The 17,485-nt window shown below is 39.3% G+C and overlaps 1 protein-coding gene across 1 annotated transcript in view; it reads right to left on the bottom strand.

The window, feature by feature from the left end:
- The window catches only part of POU6F2 (POU class 6 homeobox 2), a 417,852-nt gene extending 413,376 nt beyond the window's left edge, over positions 1-4,476 (bottom strand). Inside the window, exon 1 of the mRNA XM_032234653.1 lies at positions 4,311-4,476. Within this exon, the coding sequence (XP_032090544.1) occupies positions 4,311-4,476 (166 nt within the window). The remainder of the gene's footprint in view (positions 1-4,310) is intronic.
- Between the last annotated feature and the right edge of the window lie 13,009 nt (positions 4,477-17,485).

The raw sequence follows: 17,485 nt of genomic DNA, 5'->3' as shown, positions 1-17,485 counted from the left end.
CCCCTCTCTTTTTTGATATTGGAATTCTGTTTTCTCACAGGGTGACAAAGGTTTCTTAGAATATACAATAAGAGATAATACACTTGCACACTAAAACTGGAAAAATACACATTCTCCATATAGGTCCAAGTGGGATCGAGTCACAGCAAACATATTTACCATAACTACTTCTGCCTCTGTTACAGTTAAAAAACATTAATTGTGAACAGAGATTAAAAGTTACAAACTAATGTTATTTCATTGTAATAGATATGGTACAGTAATATGGTCACTGCATTCTATCTAGAGCATACATTTATAAAATACACTTGAATCATACATTTATTAAATAACTCAAGTTGTTAAGTTGTTTGAGTTTTACATGCTTATAAAAAGAATTGCCATGCAACATTTGGAACTATCTAATATGTAGAATTTGTAATGTGACATTTAAAAAAGAAAGAAAGTGTGAATTAAGTGAATCAGACTTAAACTATGAATAAATTCCTTTGCTGTCTCTAAACAATATTATCAATACAAAGATAAAACTAAAAGAAACAGTTTGCTAGACGTTATAGAAGCAGGAGGAACAAAAATGAGCTGTCCCTGGCACCAAATGCCATCCCTAAAATTCCACTCCTCTTAATTTGGTGGTAACTTTAATTTAGCATGTAAGTATGCAACCCACCCCCCAAAGATTAAAAGAAGAGCTACACATTTTGAAGCCTAATTATTTTTCATATAAAACATTCTAGAATGTAAATGTCTAAAGAATTAATAATTCTTAATTAATTTAGTTTTAAATCATATATCTTCTCAGTCTACCGAATTCGATCTAAGGGATTACAGTTTGAATCAGTGTCATAAATTGGAACTATGCTATTGCAATGAGCTTGTTCTCTCTTTCCAAATAAGAGCAAGTCCCTACATTCATTTTATAGCAAACTTCTGAAGTGGTTGTTAATTGCAGACAACTTTTCTGCTAGTATTAGAATAAAATAAATAAATAAAAATTATTTTAGTAAAACACTGTAAGAAAAATTACATGACTGATATAGTGCATTAGAGAATATAAAAATCCTTTAGAAGCAATACTCACTTCAAATGGAAATTAGTAATCACACAAAGTTTTGTCATTTAAACATGAAGGGACTTTGAAAATATAATATGGTATATGTGAGGAGAAGGACACTAAAATATGAGAATTATAAGTAGTTTAAAAAATTGTTATACTTTAATTAAGGATATCTAGCAAAGTTCCTCACATATCTGAAAGCTGAATAAATTCAGATACTAGATATTACTGAAGCTCAATTGTCCTCTGGAATTGACTGATAAAATAAACATTTTGGTGACTTAATAAAACTGTGCAGTAATACTTTCAAAAATCCCCCAAAGGAAAAGGTGATGGAGAAGGAAATTACTCTGAGGACAAATAATGTTGCCAATTAAGATACTTTAAATATAATATAAACATGTGTGAAATGGTATCTAAACAGTCCAAATCAAATCAGCTTGGAAATGTCAATTCAATCCAACGGTTTTTTTTTTTAAAAAAAAACTGTTTTAGTGCAAAAATCTAATTCAGTTCAGAAAATCATTATTCCTGAATCTCTATCCTCTAAAATTAGAACTAGAACTAGTAAAAAACAAAAGGCTTTACTTATGTTCTGTCCATGAAACCATCTGACATTACAGCTGTGGGGAAAAGTGAGATATTCTAACAGTAGATATTTTCATTGGATGTTGATAGCCTCAGTCATAACTCTATTTCCTTATATTTCCTATCAAGACTGATTAACATTTAGACCTCAATTTAATAATAAAAATGATTTATGACAAAACTATTAAGTATTTTAATACCAAAAAAGAGGCTATCAAACATTTAAAAAGCAATTAACAAAATATTCACATATTTAACACTAAGAACTGTATTAAATTCTTAAATAATAGTTAGAGCTACTCAAAAAAAGGAAGTTACTTTATAGAGAATAAAAATTAAATCAGTTACAATCAGACAGGATATGTTTAATTAAACACACAAAAGGTAATTTGTATTGCATATATGTTTCCAATTTTCTTTCCCTTCTATAGCTGTCCTTGTTTCTTTACAACTTCTCTCAAAGACTAATTTCTGTGAAATATTCAATAGGTATAAATGGGCTAAGACCTCATACTGAAATTCACAGGAGTAAATAGGCCCTTTCTATGAAATCAATGGAATGAGTCCCCATTAAAAGTACTTTCTAGTCATGTTTATCAAAATCATCCCAATGCCCTTCATGACATTTTTGAGTACATGTCTAGAATACTAGATTGTTTCATTATTGGGTCAAATAAAATACTGTCCAGCCAAAATTAATATTTTGTTTCCATTTAATAGAAATTGTAGAGAATTAAGCTTTATCTGAGAATGATATTTGATCTGAGTTATTCCTTTTGAAGTCAATGTGACATGCATTGGGTTATATTGTTAAGGACATGCTGGCTATTGAAATCATGTATAAATATGTTGCAAGGCCTTGCAGTTGTTAATACTAAATATAATATTTTCATTAAAAGTACATTATTTTATCTTTACATTATAAATTTACCTAATTCTAGGAATACTTTAAATAATTTAAACAGTTCTCTATCATTTTAATAGTACTTTCACAGAAATTTTCTATTAAAATAAATAGCAGCCAATGATAATCAGGAAAACATTTTTCTTTTGGGAAGAAAAGTATGAATAAATGCATTCTGAAGCCGAAAAATACTTTTATTTATCTCCTCCCTTCCAAACATATGTACATTTTTAAAGAATTACATATTTATATATGTTTATGTTTATACATGTTTATACATTTGAAATATTACTTTGCAATCTAGAAAAGTCAAAATGTATTCTCTGCATTAAAATGTATAGTAATTTCCTATGTGAAAGAAAATTATTTTTTAAATCTCTTTTGTGAAAGAAAATTATTTTCTTTCTTTCAAAAACCTCTTTTTTGTACAAAAACAGGAAATGATAGCTTATACAAAGGATTATATATTTTAGCTGCAATGTTGTAATTTCCTTGTTATAGAGAATTACTTGATTCTTGTGCCTATTTGTCTTTCTGAGAAAAACATAATACGGCATATATTCTTATAAATATTGCATGGTCTTTTTTCTTGCAAAAAATATTTTGCAGTCTCACAAAATTACAGACTTTTATTGGAGATAAAGAAGCAACATAATTTTGATTGTTGCTAAAGGTATTTCTCCCTCAAACCTGACACTTTTACAAGATGCAAACTATACATGCTTTAGCATGTTGTTCTTGAAATTTTGTACATGATAATCACTAAAAAAAACTCCCTGAGAAGCAATGGCTATAGAATTGAAATGTCACATTGCACTGTGCAGCATTGCTCCTGCTCAGACATGTATCAACATCTATCACTCAAGCACACCACCGAACATGCTTTATTCCCTTTTCTGATTAGAGATTACAGTTGCTTGAGTTGTCTTACAGAGTGTCATTGGTTTGAATGACAGATGCCCAAACTAGACTGCTACTCTTATTTTCATTTAGATATCAAACCAATATTGCTGAAAAGCTATTATGTCATAAACTATTTGTCCAGTTGTTTAAAACATAAAATACTTATATTCATGCATCCTAAGAAACAGGGATAAACCACAAAAAGTATTTTTGATTTCCTTACTCATTAAAATATGTAAGATTAATTTCTTAGATTACTCCAAATTATCTAAACCATTTTTCCAGAATATGATAATAATATCTAAGAAAGAAGCATTATATCTATTCCTATTTTAAAAGAGATTCCTACAAAAAGGAAAAAACCCTCTTGGAAATGCTTAAGAAAAGTTTACTACACCCACAGCTTCCTGACAGGTCATTTTCATGGTGTAATACAAAGAATACATATCCCTTTGGTTACATATTTGTACATTTCAGTTGTTTATCAATTGCTTAACAAAATCGATAGATGACAGTGGTCAATTTTTTTAAAAGCAGTTATATTTGTATCTCAAAGCAAAAAAAATTGTATGCAACAAACCATTTGCATGAAGATGCTGTCCCACTGATTTCTATGGGACTCATGCATGCAATTTGTCAATTTCAGCTAAAATCAATGAGGGCATGCTATTCCTCAGGCCAAACTCTTATCAGTTAGTAGGCACATACTCTCAAGCAGGACAGAGAAAGCTTGTGCCCATTCTCCTTTCCCTAGAAGTTGGTTCTTCCAAATACGAAAGCTTTATCTGCTTTCTCTCCTCTTCTGGTATCGAGGCAGAGGCAACTACAGCCCCCAAACACGAAATACCTAGGCAGACTTACCGAAGAGCTTGCTGGGAGTGTCCTCGTTGTCATTTGATTCCACAGGCTCAAGCAGGGACTTATCCAGCTCGTTGTCTGAAGCAGCTGCCTTGTCCTCACCTCTCAACTCTGCATTCATTTCACTCTGCACTGACAACAAGAGCTTACTGACTTGTCCAGTTATCATTGGATCCTAGGATGGGGGAAAAAGAGGGGGAAAAAGTGGTAGCTTTGATGTGCGCTCTCTCTCTCTCTCTCTCTCTCTCTCTCTCTCTCTCTCTCTCTCTCTCTCTCTCTCTCTTATCTCTTGCTGCTCCTGCTGTTATTGCTGGCTGCAGTCAAGTGAAGAGCTATTACAGATCCAATGAGTTTTCCATTACTCCCCACCCTATTAAAGCTCAACTAGCATGTGAAAGATTCCGGATGCTTGGAGAAAAACTTCAGTGAAAGCTACATAGCCAACACAGCTTTAATTGTGAGATGCACTTCTTCTGAATGTTTTTTACACTTCACTCTTTAATGTAATGTGGAAAGAGGGAGGGAAATGTAAGCACTATGGTCGAGCAGTGCAATAAAAATGGCAATGCAAAAATGTCCTAGAATTATTTCTCAAAAAATTCACTTCTATAACATTAATCATATCAGAAGAAAAAACTACACGGTATAAATAACATTTCCAGAACACCCCACACCAACATTTAAAAAATTAAAATAGAAATCTTTTATTTTATCATATATAACAAAGCAAGAAGAAACATTCATGCATTGTTTTGGGGTTATTAGGCTTCAAAAGTCCCTAATCATACACACATGGAACAGATATATATATAAAAAAACAAGAACACTCACATTCTTAAAACAGAAAAAAAACTTGCAATGGATGCTTACTAAAGTTTTGTAATCCTTCTTGTTTAGGACATTATAATTCTACCAAACCTACACACACACAAACACACACAGAGTAGCAATACATGTATATCGTCTTTAGATATTTCTTGATTATCAGGATATATCGAATCTTCTCAGAAGAATGATGAGAGGGGAGGAGCAATTTTAAGTTCCCTAACATCTACCCTTGGTTTTGCAATTAAATCAGCCTTGGTGGGCAAGTAACCATCTCATGCAATTTCCCAATTATTTATTTTTAAGTTCATGCTGGTTCTTATATACAGAACAGGTGGCCAATGTGCAACTAGGCTGGTTAGTATGTTTCATCTGCCCATTAACATATTGGTCAGTGGTTGCCTGTGGGTTTTTAATATATTCATGTTTGAAAAGTGAATTTGATATGACACATGATAATCTATGAAAATGTTAATCAATACAAATAGTTTAAGATGTCATCAAATGCACTTCTTTGGTCAATACTCATATTGCCAAAAACAATGTCACTGTCACTAGGGTTTAATTTGCACAGCCTTAAGTATTGGACTCTGTGCATCAATGCACTCTTCGTCAAATACTGTAGGTAAACACATTTTCTCCCTATTTAAAGCTAAACCACTCAATGTGCATTTAGTTCAAGCCGAATCCTCCCTTTTGAATACGTTGATAGGTCCACTGGAGGGCAAAATTAATACTTAATTGAATCTCACAGTCATCAAAATAATCAATACTTTTTTATTATTTATTCTTTACAGTCTGTTGACTGTTTCAAATCTCAGAGGAAATGGGGTGGTAAGGAAGGATTCATGGCTTTGAAACACTGTCATTTAACAAGGTAATTTTCAGTGGGGCATTAGGGGTTGTGAAACATATAATAAAACAAAAATGGTGGCTTATAATAGAAGGAAAGAAAAGAATTATATTTCTGCCATCTAACAAAACAGGATAAATAAAAAAGAAGCAAGTGCTGTGAGAGAGAAACGGAGGAGGGGAGGGAGGAGAGAGATTGGCTTTTGAAGGGTTTTATCATATCAAGAGCAGAGCTGAGCTTTCATAATGCTGACATTTCTCATCCTGACAATCCTAAACAAGTGGAAAGGATGAGATCGGAGATATCATCTTTCATCACATTCCCCAGCTTAAGAACCAACATGACAGCTCCTCTCCCCTTTACACTGTTAATTACTAAATAAAATACTACTCTCTGTCAGCATTAGATTATTGCAGATAGCATCCACTAACTTTACTCCGTGGTTGTTTTTCAGATGGTTATTGTTTAGGGGCTTGCTTGTTTGTTTTTTCTTTTAACTCCAATAATACTTACCCCCACTTTTCCAGGAAATAAATTAATCTACTTTTGACTTAAAGTACTTCAAATGTAACTTGTTCAATCAGGGGAAAATCTGCAAAATTTCTGGCTAACTAATCCAGATGCATAAATTAGTTTGAATTTGGCAGATATTTTAAGGAAACTTGGATAAGTGTATATCTGGAATTATCTTATTTTTTAGTAACAGTATCTGCTACATTCAATATATATTATTATATTATATTATATTATATTATATTGTAGTGTAGTGTAGTGTAGTGTAGTATAGTATAGTATAGTATAGTATAGTATAGTATAGTATAGTATAGTATAGTATTGTATTGTATTGTATTGTATTGTATTGTATTGTATTGTATTATATTATATTATATTATATTATATTATATTATATTATATTATATTATATTATATTATATTATATTATATTATTATAGCATTCATCTGTGAAAATTGACATTTGTGTTACTTTTAGCCTGTTTCACTTTGTTACCATCAAAGACCAGTATAAGCAATGAACAAATCACCAACAATTTAAGTACATTTATAGAATGAGCTGGCTGGCATCTAATGAGTAAGATATAGGATACAGTCTATGTTAGATCATAATATAACATTAAAGTTATATTAGTATAATTGCATTAAAAATTACAAAATAACAAAAATTATCTAAAACTATTAATATCAAGGAAGTGGTATCTAAAATATAGATAAATACAATTACAATGAATGTATTATAGAATTCTGGCCTATCAGGGTTTGAAGGATCCTGTTCTGCTACACAAAACCTAGTTACATGTGCTGTAATAAGAATTATTTCAACTATGACTAACATCTGGGCATAAACTGAATCTAGGTGAACAGGATATCAGCTATTCAGAGAAAGTATGAATCTAGTTCTGATGCCTCCCAAGGGCAGAATAATAAAATTGAAAGGAAACTTGTATGTCTTCTATTCCAATTCCATACTCAATACTCAAGCAGAAAACCCCATATTATTTCAGACAATGTCCAATCTTTTCTTTAAAATCTCCAGTGATGGAGCACCCACAACTTCTGAGAGCAAGCCATTCCAGTGATTAATTGTTCTATCAGGAAATTTCTCTTATTTCTAAGTTTGATTAGTTTCCATCCATTGCTTCTTGTTTTGCCTTAGATTAAGGTGACCAGAATTTCACATTGGTAAAGAGGGACACCTTTGACCGGGGGGGGGGGGGGACTTGATTAAAAATTTTATACGGAGCAACAAAATTTTTTATACAACACAAAAATAGTATTGTAATATTTTTTTATTTCAACATAACTACAATTTACAAATATAAATTGTAACTGTTGCCAAACATCAAAATTTTGATCGCGTGACCACGAGGATGATGCAATGGTCGCTAAGTGTGAAAATGGTCGCTAAGTGTGAAAAATGGTCATCAGTCACTTTTTTCAATGCCATTGTAACTTTGGTCACTATACCACCTTTCTTGCCACAGTTCTTAAGTGAATAACTGCAGCTGATAAGTTAGCAACATAAGTGAATCTGGTTTACCCATTTGACTTTGACCCCAGGACACTGAAACCATCATAAATACGAATCTGTTGCCAAACATCAAAATTTTGATCGCATGACCATGAGGATGCTGCAACGGTCGCTAAGTGTGAAAATGGTTGCTAAGTGTGAAAAATGGTCATCAGTCACTTTTTTGTAATTTTGGTCACTATACCACTTTTCTTGCCACAGTTCTTAAGTGAATAACTGCAGCTAGTATTTTATATTTTGGATAGAATCTTTTTTTAAATAGTCTAAGACAATTTAAAAAAGAATCCACACAGAATAAATTGAAGTAAAACATTTCAAACTATTCCACACAGAATAAATTGAAGTAAAACTATTTTTAAAAATTCTATGCACAATATATTTCAAAGTATTGTGCATATAATTTTTAAAAATGGGTTCACTTCAATTTATTTTGGATAGAATCTTTTTTTAAATAGTCTAAGACAATTTAAAAAAGGAATCCACACAGAATAAAACTATTTTAAAAAATCCTATGCACAATAAATAAAATATTATTTTAAAATACATTAAAAAATGTATTTTACAGAAAAAACCCAGCTCACTTACCAGCAGGCAGGAACTCCAAATCAATCCAGAATGATGTAGATGTTAATACAAAGAACTGAGCAAATTAAAATAGTGAAATTAGTCAGGGAAATATTTTTCAAAGAAACTTTGCCACCATTTTTTTCACACGAGCTGACCTCCAACCTCCGTGCCCCTCCCCTCCAGGAAATCCAGGAAGGAACACTCATGACTTCTCTAGCCAAGTATTTCCTGGAGCTCTATGGTACTGGGTCATCTTTTCTTATAAAAGTAAGTAAAACGGGTATGGGGGGGGTCCATTTTCTTGCTTTAACATTTTATCTTCAATGAAAGTACTGAGACATTGAGAGGGTTTAGACAGAGTGTCTTTTATCTTGCCCCGGTTAGGATTTCTTAAGCAAATCCACTGGGCTTTCAACATGAAGCCAGAAAATTGGGACTTTTTAAAAACGCCCCGGGACATGGGACAAATTGTTATAAATCGTGACTGTCCCGCCAAAATCAGGACGTCTGGTCACCTTACCTTAGATGCTTTGGAGAATGGATTGACTCCCTCTTCTTTATGGTAGCCTCTTAGATCTTGAAAGTCACTCATAGTTTTTTTTCCCATTAAACTGGACATATCCAATTCCTGTAATCATTCTTCACATATTTTAGCCTTTAGCCCCTAATCATTTTTGTTGCTCTTCTCTGCACTCTTCTAGAACCTTTTTATATTGTAGTGATCAAATCTGGATGCAATCTTCCAAGTTACATACCAAGGCATTATTAAGTGGTACTCACACTAAAATTTCATGTCATCTTGATCTATCCCTCTGTGTTGGCTTTTTTGGCAGCTGCTGCACACTGCTGGCTCATATTTAAGTGATTGTCCACTAGGATTCCAAGATCCCACTCACAATTACTATTGTTGAGCCATGGTCTATAGTTTCTACTTCTTTGGAATCACAGGGGCAAAGCCTTTTAACCAATGGAACTGCAGAGGGGAGCACCTGACATCAGGCAAAACAGAAAGGTTTCAAATGTCTGTTTTTAGCTATGTAAAGATAGCTGATAGCAGTGATGATACATCTGCTATGCACTGGTGACAGGAAGGTTGGGACTTTCTTTAGATCTGCTTGATACTTTATTCGTTGCTTTAGAGTTTGTTTCACCTGATCATGTTCCATCTTAAGAATTGGAGGAAGAAAAGAGAGTAGCCTATCAATAAAAGATTGCATTCAAAAGCTTTGATCCATGTGGATTGAAAATTGCTGGTTATATTAACAAGGCTAATTGGCCTGAAGTTAGCAGTGACGTCTGTCTTGCCCTTCTTAAAGATTGGGACTATGGTTGCCAGGCCCCAATTATCAGGGACAATTTTGAATTCTATTTTACTTTTACTACCAAATTCTTATGTAGCTTAGACTGAAAAATAGCAAACCATATGAGTGACTAGGCCAGCAATGGCAAACCTTTTTTGGCCTGTGCACCATAAGTGGGGGGAGCACAGGGGGGTTATGCATGGATGTGCTGCACCCTAATGTAATGTGCAACCCCCCAGTGTGCATGCGCACATGACAAACACTCCCCCTATTTTGTATGCTTTTTTCACCCTCCCCGGGCTCCAGAGGCTATATAGGAGCCTGGGGAGGGCAAAAGCAGCCTCCCTCCCTCCCTACCCCTGGAGGCCCTCTGGAGGCTTCAGGAGCTTCTCTGAACCTTCAGAGTGCAAAAAAAAAAATGGCCCTACGGGCAAACTGGAAATTCAGGAATGGACTGCCGGTTTGCTCGTAGGGTGGGTTTAAGCCTCTCGGAGGTTTCAGAGGCTTTCCTGAAGGTTCCGGACGATGAAAAACGACCCTATGAGCAAACCGGAAATCACTTCCGGTTTGCTCATAGGGCCATTTTTAGTCCTCCAGAGCCTTCAGGGACCTTCAGGAAGCTTCCCTGAAGGTTCTGGAGGACTAAAAACAACCCTATGAGCAAACCTGAAGTGACTTCTGTTTTGTCCGTTAGGTCATTTTTCGTCCTCCGTAGCCTTCAGGAAAGCTCTGGAAGGCCCTCGAAGGATCCGTAGGGCTGAAACTGGCCCTATGAGCAAACCAGAAGTAGGTTTGAAGGTTTGAAGGTTTATTGCATTTATATGCTGCCCTATTCCTGGAGGGACTCATGGCGGCTAACAAACCCAAAAGGGGGGGGGGGTAAAACAAGAAGGTAATACAACAAACAAGATACAAAGAGAATTAAAAGAAAACAATCAATAGTCACACAATTCGAGGGGGGGAGGGAACTCGTCAACCCCAGGCCTGCCAGTACAGCCAGGTTTTAACGGCTTTACGGAAAGCCTGGAGGGTGGTGAGGGTCCAAATCTCCGTGGGGAGTTCATTCCAGAGGGCAGGAGCAGCCACAGAGAAGGCCCTCCTCCGGGTAGTAGCCAGGTAACATTGGCCAGTAGATGGAATCCGGAGGAGGCATAATCTATGGTATCTAATGGGCCTTTGGGAGGTAATTGGCAGCAGGCGGTCTCTCAAGTACCCAGGTCCAATACCATGAAGGGCTTTATAAGTGATGACTAGCACCTTGAAGCGTATCCGGAGACCAATAGGTAGCCAGTGCAGCTCACGGAGGATAGGTATAACGTGGGTGTACCGAGGTGCACCCACAATCGCTCGCGTGGCTGCATTCTGGACGAGCTGAAGTCTCCAAATGCTCTTCAAGGGCTGCCCCATGTAGAGCGCATTGCAGTAGTCCAGCCTTGAGGTCACAAGGGCATGAGTGACTGTTGCGAGTGCCTCCCGGTTCAGGTAGGGACGCAATTGGTGCACCAGGTGAACCTGGGCAAATGCCCCCCTGGTCACAGCCGACAAATGATGTTCTAAGGTCAGCTGTGGATCCAGGAGGACTCCCAAATTGCGAACTCTGTCTGAGGGGCATAGAATTTCACCCCCCAGCCTGAGCGATGGAATACTTAGCCAATTTTTGGGAGGGAAACACACAAGCCACTTGGTCTTGTCAGGATTGAGTGCAAGCTTGTTTACCCCCATCCAGACCCTAACAGCCTCCAGGCACTGACACATCACATCAACCGCTTCACTGAGTTGGCACGGGGCGGACAGATACAACTGGGTATCGTCCGCATACTGGTGATATTTTATCCCGTGCCGCTGAATGATCTTGCCCAACGGCTTCATGTAGATGTTAAACAGGAGGGGGGACAGGACCGAACCCTGCAGCACCCCGTATTTCAGGGGCCTAGTGGTCAACCTCTGCTCCCCAACAACACCGACTGCAACCTGTCCGAGAGGTAGGAGGAGAACCACTGAAGAACGGTGCCTCCCACCCCCACCTCCCGTAACTGCCGCAGAAGGATACCATGGTCGATGGTATCGAAGGCTGCTGAGAGGTCAAGAAGCACTAGGACGGAGGCATGACCTCCGTCCCTGGCTCTCCAGAGATCATCGGTCAGTGCGACCAAAGCAGTTTCCATGCTGTAGCCAGGCCTGAATCCAGACTGAAAGGGATCCAGATAATCGGTTTCATCCAAGGACCGTCGGAGCTGAAAGGCCACCACTTTCTCAATAACCTTCCCAACAAAGGGAAGGTAGGAGACTGGACGATAGTTATTTAAAATGGCTGGATCTAGAGATGGCTTCTTCATGAGGGGTCTCACCACCGCTGTCTTTAATAGAGGGGGAAAGAAGCCCTCCCGAAGGGAGGCGTTCACTATCGCCTGGATCCAGCCCCGTGTCACCTCCTTGCTGTTCGCGACCAGCCAGGAGGGGCAGGGGTCCAGTGCACACGTGGAGGTGCTCACCACTCCCATGGCCTTGTCCACTTCCTCAGGAGTAACAAGTTGAAAATCAATCCAAAGATGTCACTGAAGAGCCTCCCCCGGTACCTCGGCTGGCTCTGCGCAATTGGAGTCCAGGTCTGTCCGAAGCCGAGCAACTTTGTCCGCGAGGAATTGGACGAACTCCTCAGCTCTACCTTGTAAAGGATTGCCTGCATCCCTCCCATTCAGGAGGGAGCGGGTTACCCTAAACAAGGCGGTTGGGCGCGACTCAGTGGACGCAATCAGAGCGGCAATATAGGTGTTCTTGGCTGTCCAAATTGCCAGAAGATAAGCTCTGATGCAGGCTTTTAATAGTGCTCGGTCTGACTCGGCTTTACTGGACCTCCAGTGGCGCTCTAGGCGTCTCTTTTGGCGCTTCATTTCCCAGAGGTCCTCGGTGAACCAAGGAGCCCTCCTGGATCCACTGCCTCGGATCGGCCATAAAGGCGCAATCCGGTGGAGAGCCTCAGACGCTGCTGAGTTCCAAGCAGCAACTAAGGTCTCTGCCGGACTGTGGGCGAGAGTATCAGGCACAACACCAAGCACCGTCTGAAAACCCTGAGGATCCATAAGGTGGCTGGGGTGGAACTACCTAATCAGTTCCTCCTCCCTACAGTGGGGGATTGGCCTCCGAAAGTCGAGCCTCAGTAGGAAGTGGTCCGACCATGACAGGGGCAAGTCTCACTACCCCTCAAACCAAGATCACAACTCCACTGCTCCAAGAGAAATACGAGGTCGAGCGTGTGACCCACTGAGTGAGTCAGGCCCCAAATTACTTGAGTCAAGCCCATGGCTGTCATGGAAGCCATGAACTCCTGCGCTCCATCAGAGTGCTCGCTGAGCACTCTGTACATTCCCAAACTTCCAGTTTGCCTGTAAGGCCATTTTTTGCACTCCAGAGGGCCTCCAGGGGGGCAGAAGAAGCTGTTTTCACCCTCCCAGGCTCCTATAAAACCTGGGGAGGGTGGAAAATGACTTTAAAAAGGCTGAACGCATGCGTGCTGGCCAACTGACAGGGCAACGCCTCACATGCCCTGACAAATGGCTCTGTGCATAGGTTCGGCATCCTAGGACTAGGGAATCTAAATTCAAATTTTCCTAGTCCATGGAATACACCTATACACTAACTTCATTAACTTCAGTTTTTTTAGCAATTATTTCTGTCTCAGAACTGTCTATTATATGAATACTTCAGACACAAATTCATAGGAGTATTCCCTGTACCTTGAAGGGATGAGAAAGACCTGTTCCAGTCAAAATTAAGATCACAAATCTAGTGTTCATTAATTGCAAATACTATGGTAATCAGTCGCTATCTGGATCAGTGAGCAAAGGAATTTGGCACATTAGGGTGAAATTAGGTTATAAGTAAACCCCATCACTTTTCTATTCCATCCATGGGTTCCCATCCCTGGGCTGCAGTCCACTACTGGGCCGCAGCCAGTTTGAAACCAGGCCACACAAATGATGGGCAAGCATGCATGCATGAAGCTCTACTTGCGCCTGGAGGGCACTTGAGAGGAGGGTGCTTGTGCTCACATGCAAAGCACCACACAGGTGACTGGAAGATGTTTACATGCAAAGCTCCATTCATGTGAACGGAGCTTCTCATGTGAGCACTTTCCACATGCACAAGGGGAGCTTGCAAGTATGTGCCCTCCACTCAAGCACCCTCCATGTGCATGAGTAGAGCTTCATGCACAAGTGTAAGTGGCCTCCATTCACACACAAAGCTATATTCACATGATTGAGGGTCTGCACGCCAGTCGCTCACATTAATGGAACTGTGCACAAATGCACCTGCCTCTCACATGCCACCACCACTACCACCCGTGCACCAGACTGGAGTGCTAAGATGGAAAGGTTGGGGACCACTGTTTTAATCCCCATGTTCTTAATATGTAGAATAGAGAATAAAACATAAATTGAGATCAAATTCTCTTAATAATTGATAGCTAGAAGAAAAAGACTCTTTTTCTAAAAATTGAGTGATTGGAGACCAAGTGTAGCCTCTCTTGGCTAGCAGTGATAGAACCAAAATAAAGCCCTCTCCTATATGCCAAATAAATTGAACCTCTGAAATTTAGTGTATCTTCAAAAAGACCCATCCTGCAGATCTGTAGGGCCAAACATGATTCATAACATAACATCATCTCTCAGCAATTGTCAGGACAAAAGACATTAAGGATGTTAAAGGTTAATAATTTAACTACTTAACTATGTTTGATAAGTATAGATAGTATAATACATCTTTCTTACCTTAAATCATGCATGTAAAACTCAAGACCCATGGTGCCTCTGCCGGCCAAAATGGGGCTTGGGTGTGTTCGCATGCACCCCCCCCCCAGCCCATTTTTGGCCTCCGACTGAAAATGGACTGCAGGGTGACCCATTTTCAGCCAGCAGAGTGCTGCAGGAGGCCATTTTTGGCCAGCAGAGTGTTGCAGGAGGACATGGAGCAGTGGTGGGTTTCAAATATTTTTAGAACCTATTCTGTGGGTGTGACCTATTTTGTGGGCGTGGCTTGGCAATCATGTGACTGGGCAGGTATGGCCAACTTGACATCACTCATGTACACTCAGTCACATGACCACCACCCCCAAGCCATGTGGCAATTTTTTTTGAACTCCTATGAAAGGGTGGGGGGAAGAGAGGAGAAAACTTCCCAAAAATAGACAACTGGAGGATTAAGGGCCGAAATTAGGGAGATCGGAGAAGGCAGGACAGGGAGGAACCCAGTAGAAAGCTATCACATGCTGGGGAAAGAACTTGGGGAGATCAGAGGAGGCAAGACAGAGGGGAATCCAGTAGAAAGCTATCACGCTCTGGGGAAAGAACTTTGGGAGATCGGAGGAGGCAAGACAGAGGGGAATCCAGGACAAAGGTACCAAACGTTGGGGAAAAAACTTTGGGAGATTGGTGGAGGCAAGACAGAGGGGAATCCAGTAGGAAGCTGTCACATGCTGGGGAAAGAACTTTGGGAGATTAGAGGACACAAGACAGAGGGGAATTCAGGAGAAAACTCCTGAGTTTGCCTCTGCTGTCTGGTGGATTGTGCCGCTGAACCTCTCCAGCAGGCAGGGGTGAGCGTGGAGCACGACAGGACCGGGGCAGGTGTTCCGGAAGGTACTTCCAGGTCCATTTCACCATCCAGTTCTCCCGATCCGGTGCGAACCCGCAGAAACCCACCACTGACATGGAGGCTGAAAATGGGCTACAAGGGGCCCACAAAGGTTAGGGTTAGGATTACTGCAAAATAACCTCTTTTTTTGCACCCTATTTTTTCCGGGAGAGTGCTGCAGGAGGCAGTGCCTTCTTCACCTTCTCTTTAGCAGCATCTGCCAACTAGAACCAGGTACCCTCCAAAATCTGGATGTCTGTTGTTCAAAAGAATCAAAAATCTGGCTCTTTAGCCAGGTCTTTGATGAGAGAGAGTAAGCCTCCTCATATCTCTGAGTTTGTCATCTTTTATCTTAATCTTTTACATGTGATTGATTTAATTGTAATTATTTTATTGTTGAACCAGGCTCAAAATTGGTATATCAAATTTGTAAATTATTACTAATATTAAGTCCTCTACAGCTGGGTCAGAACTAATAACAAAGATTGATAGACTGCTGGACAGACAGTTTTTAGAGAAATCTGGATATATAGTCAGTTCATTTATGCTCTGCTCTTATACAAAAGAGTCAAGCCCCATAGCAGCTGAGAACTCTACATGTCTTTAATCTCTACATTATAGAATAGAAACTATTTGTGCCAGAAAGTAAATCTTTCTTTGTCTGGAATAGCTGTTTTGAATGCAAAGGGGAAAAAATACATCTTGAGCCTGTGTCAAACACCCACCATGCCCACGCCCATCCCCAACCACCCACACCCCTGGCCCTCTAAGGTCAAACACAATTCTAATGCAGCCCTCAATGAAATTGAGTTTGATGCCCCTGACTTAAATGGACTCCTAAAGTAAGTAGGACATAGTGTGTTTACTACTGAATAGGATCCCTGACAGGCAATTCCTGTCAGAAAGGTAGACTCAGAAGAAAAAGAACAGACAATGAAAGATCACCTTCATGTTGTTATTAAGAAAATTACATGGTGTCAGCATTCCAAATATCATGCAGAATTAAATCAGAGTCCAAGGCAGAGCTATCCTTAAAGTTCCAATTTAATAAGACAGACATGTTGGCACATCTGTGGGATCCCAAATCTAAAAGCTTCCTCGGATTCCCACCCAGTTGAAAGTTCATGATCTTGTCCCCAGACCCATAAATCCGTCCGTGACCCGACAAAACCGCGGTCCACAAAAGCGCGATCGACGAAAGCGCGCATTTGACGTCATCACAGTGCGACGAAAAAAATTAAAAATTGAAATAAAAATAAAATTAAAGCAAGCTGATTCACATAAAGGTAAGGGTTAGGTTTAGGGTTAGGGTTAGGGTTAGGTTAAGGGTTAGGGTTAGAGCGTTAGGGTTACGTTTAGCGTTAGGCTAAGGGTTAGCGTTAGGTTTAGCGTTAGGTTAAGGGTTAGGTTTAGGGTTAGATTTAGGGTTAGGTTAAGGGTTAGGTTTAGGGTTAGGTTTAGGGTTAGGTTTGGGGGGGTTAGGGTAAGGTTTACGCTTTATTTTTACATTTTTCGATCACAGCGCAATGTTTTCGTCGCGCTGTGATGACGTCAAATGCGCGCTTTCGTTGACCGCGATTTTGTCATCCGCGGTTTTGTGGTGGAACCAAATCCATCACATGGTCCAATCTTCCTCTGCCACGCTGGCATTTCCACCCATCTAGTTCCGGTCAGATACAGAGGTGCAAAGACAAAAAATGACCTTGATTTCTAGAAAGGAATGACAACACATTCCACAATTCTACTCCTTACTATTCCCCCCTCCCAATTGCCCACTAATAAAACAGCATAGAAAAGAAAAAGAGAGAAAGTGTGGCAGGCCAAAGACTCTAAAAGGAATATAACTGCAGGCCTGACACAAGAGTCAAGCTTGACTGAAAAACACTTATTCTAAGCACATAGGAACTAGTTAAGATCTCTCAACAGGCTTCCTATGAGCCTCTGTTACATTGAG

This window comes from Thamnophis elegans, chromosome Z (genome assembly GCF_009769535.1).
Source record: "Thamnophis elegans isolate rThaEle1 chromosome Z, rThaEle1.pri, whole genome shotgun sequence".
Classification (NCBI taxonomy): Eukaryota; Metazoa; Chordata; class Lepidosauria; order Squamata; family Colubridae; genus Thamnophis; species Thamnophis elegans.
Note: the sequence above shows the minus strand (reverse complement) of the source record. Positions and strands in the feature narration are given on the sequence as shown.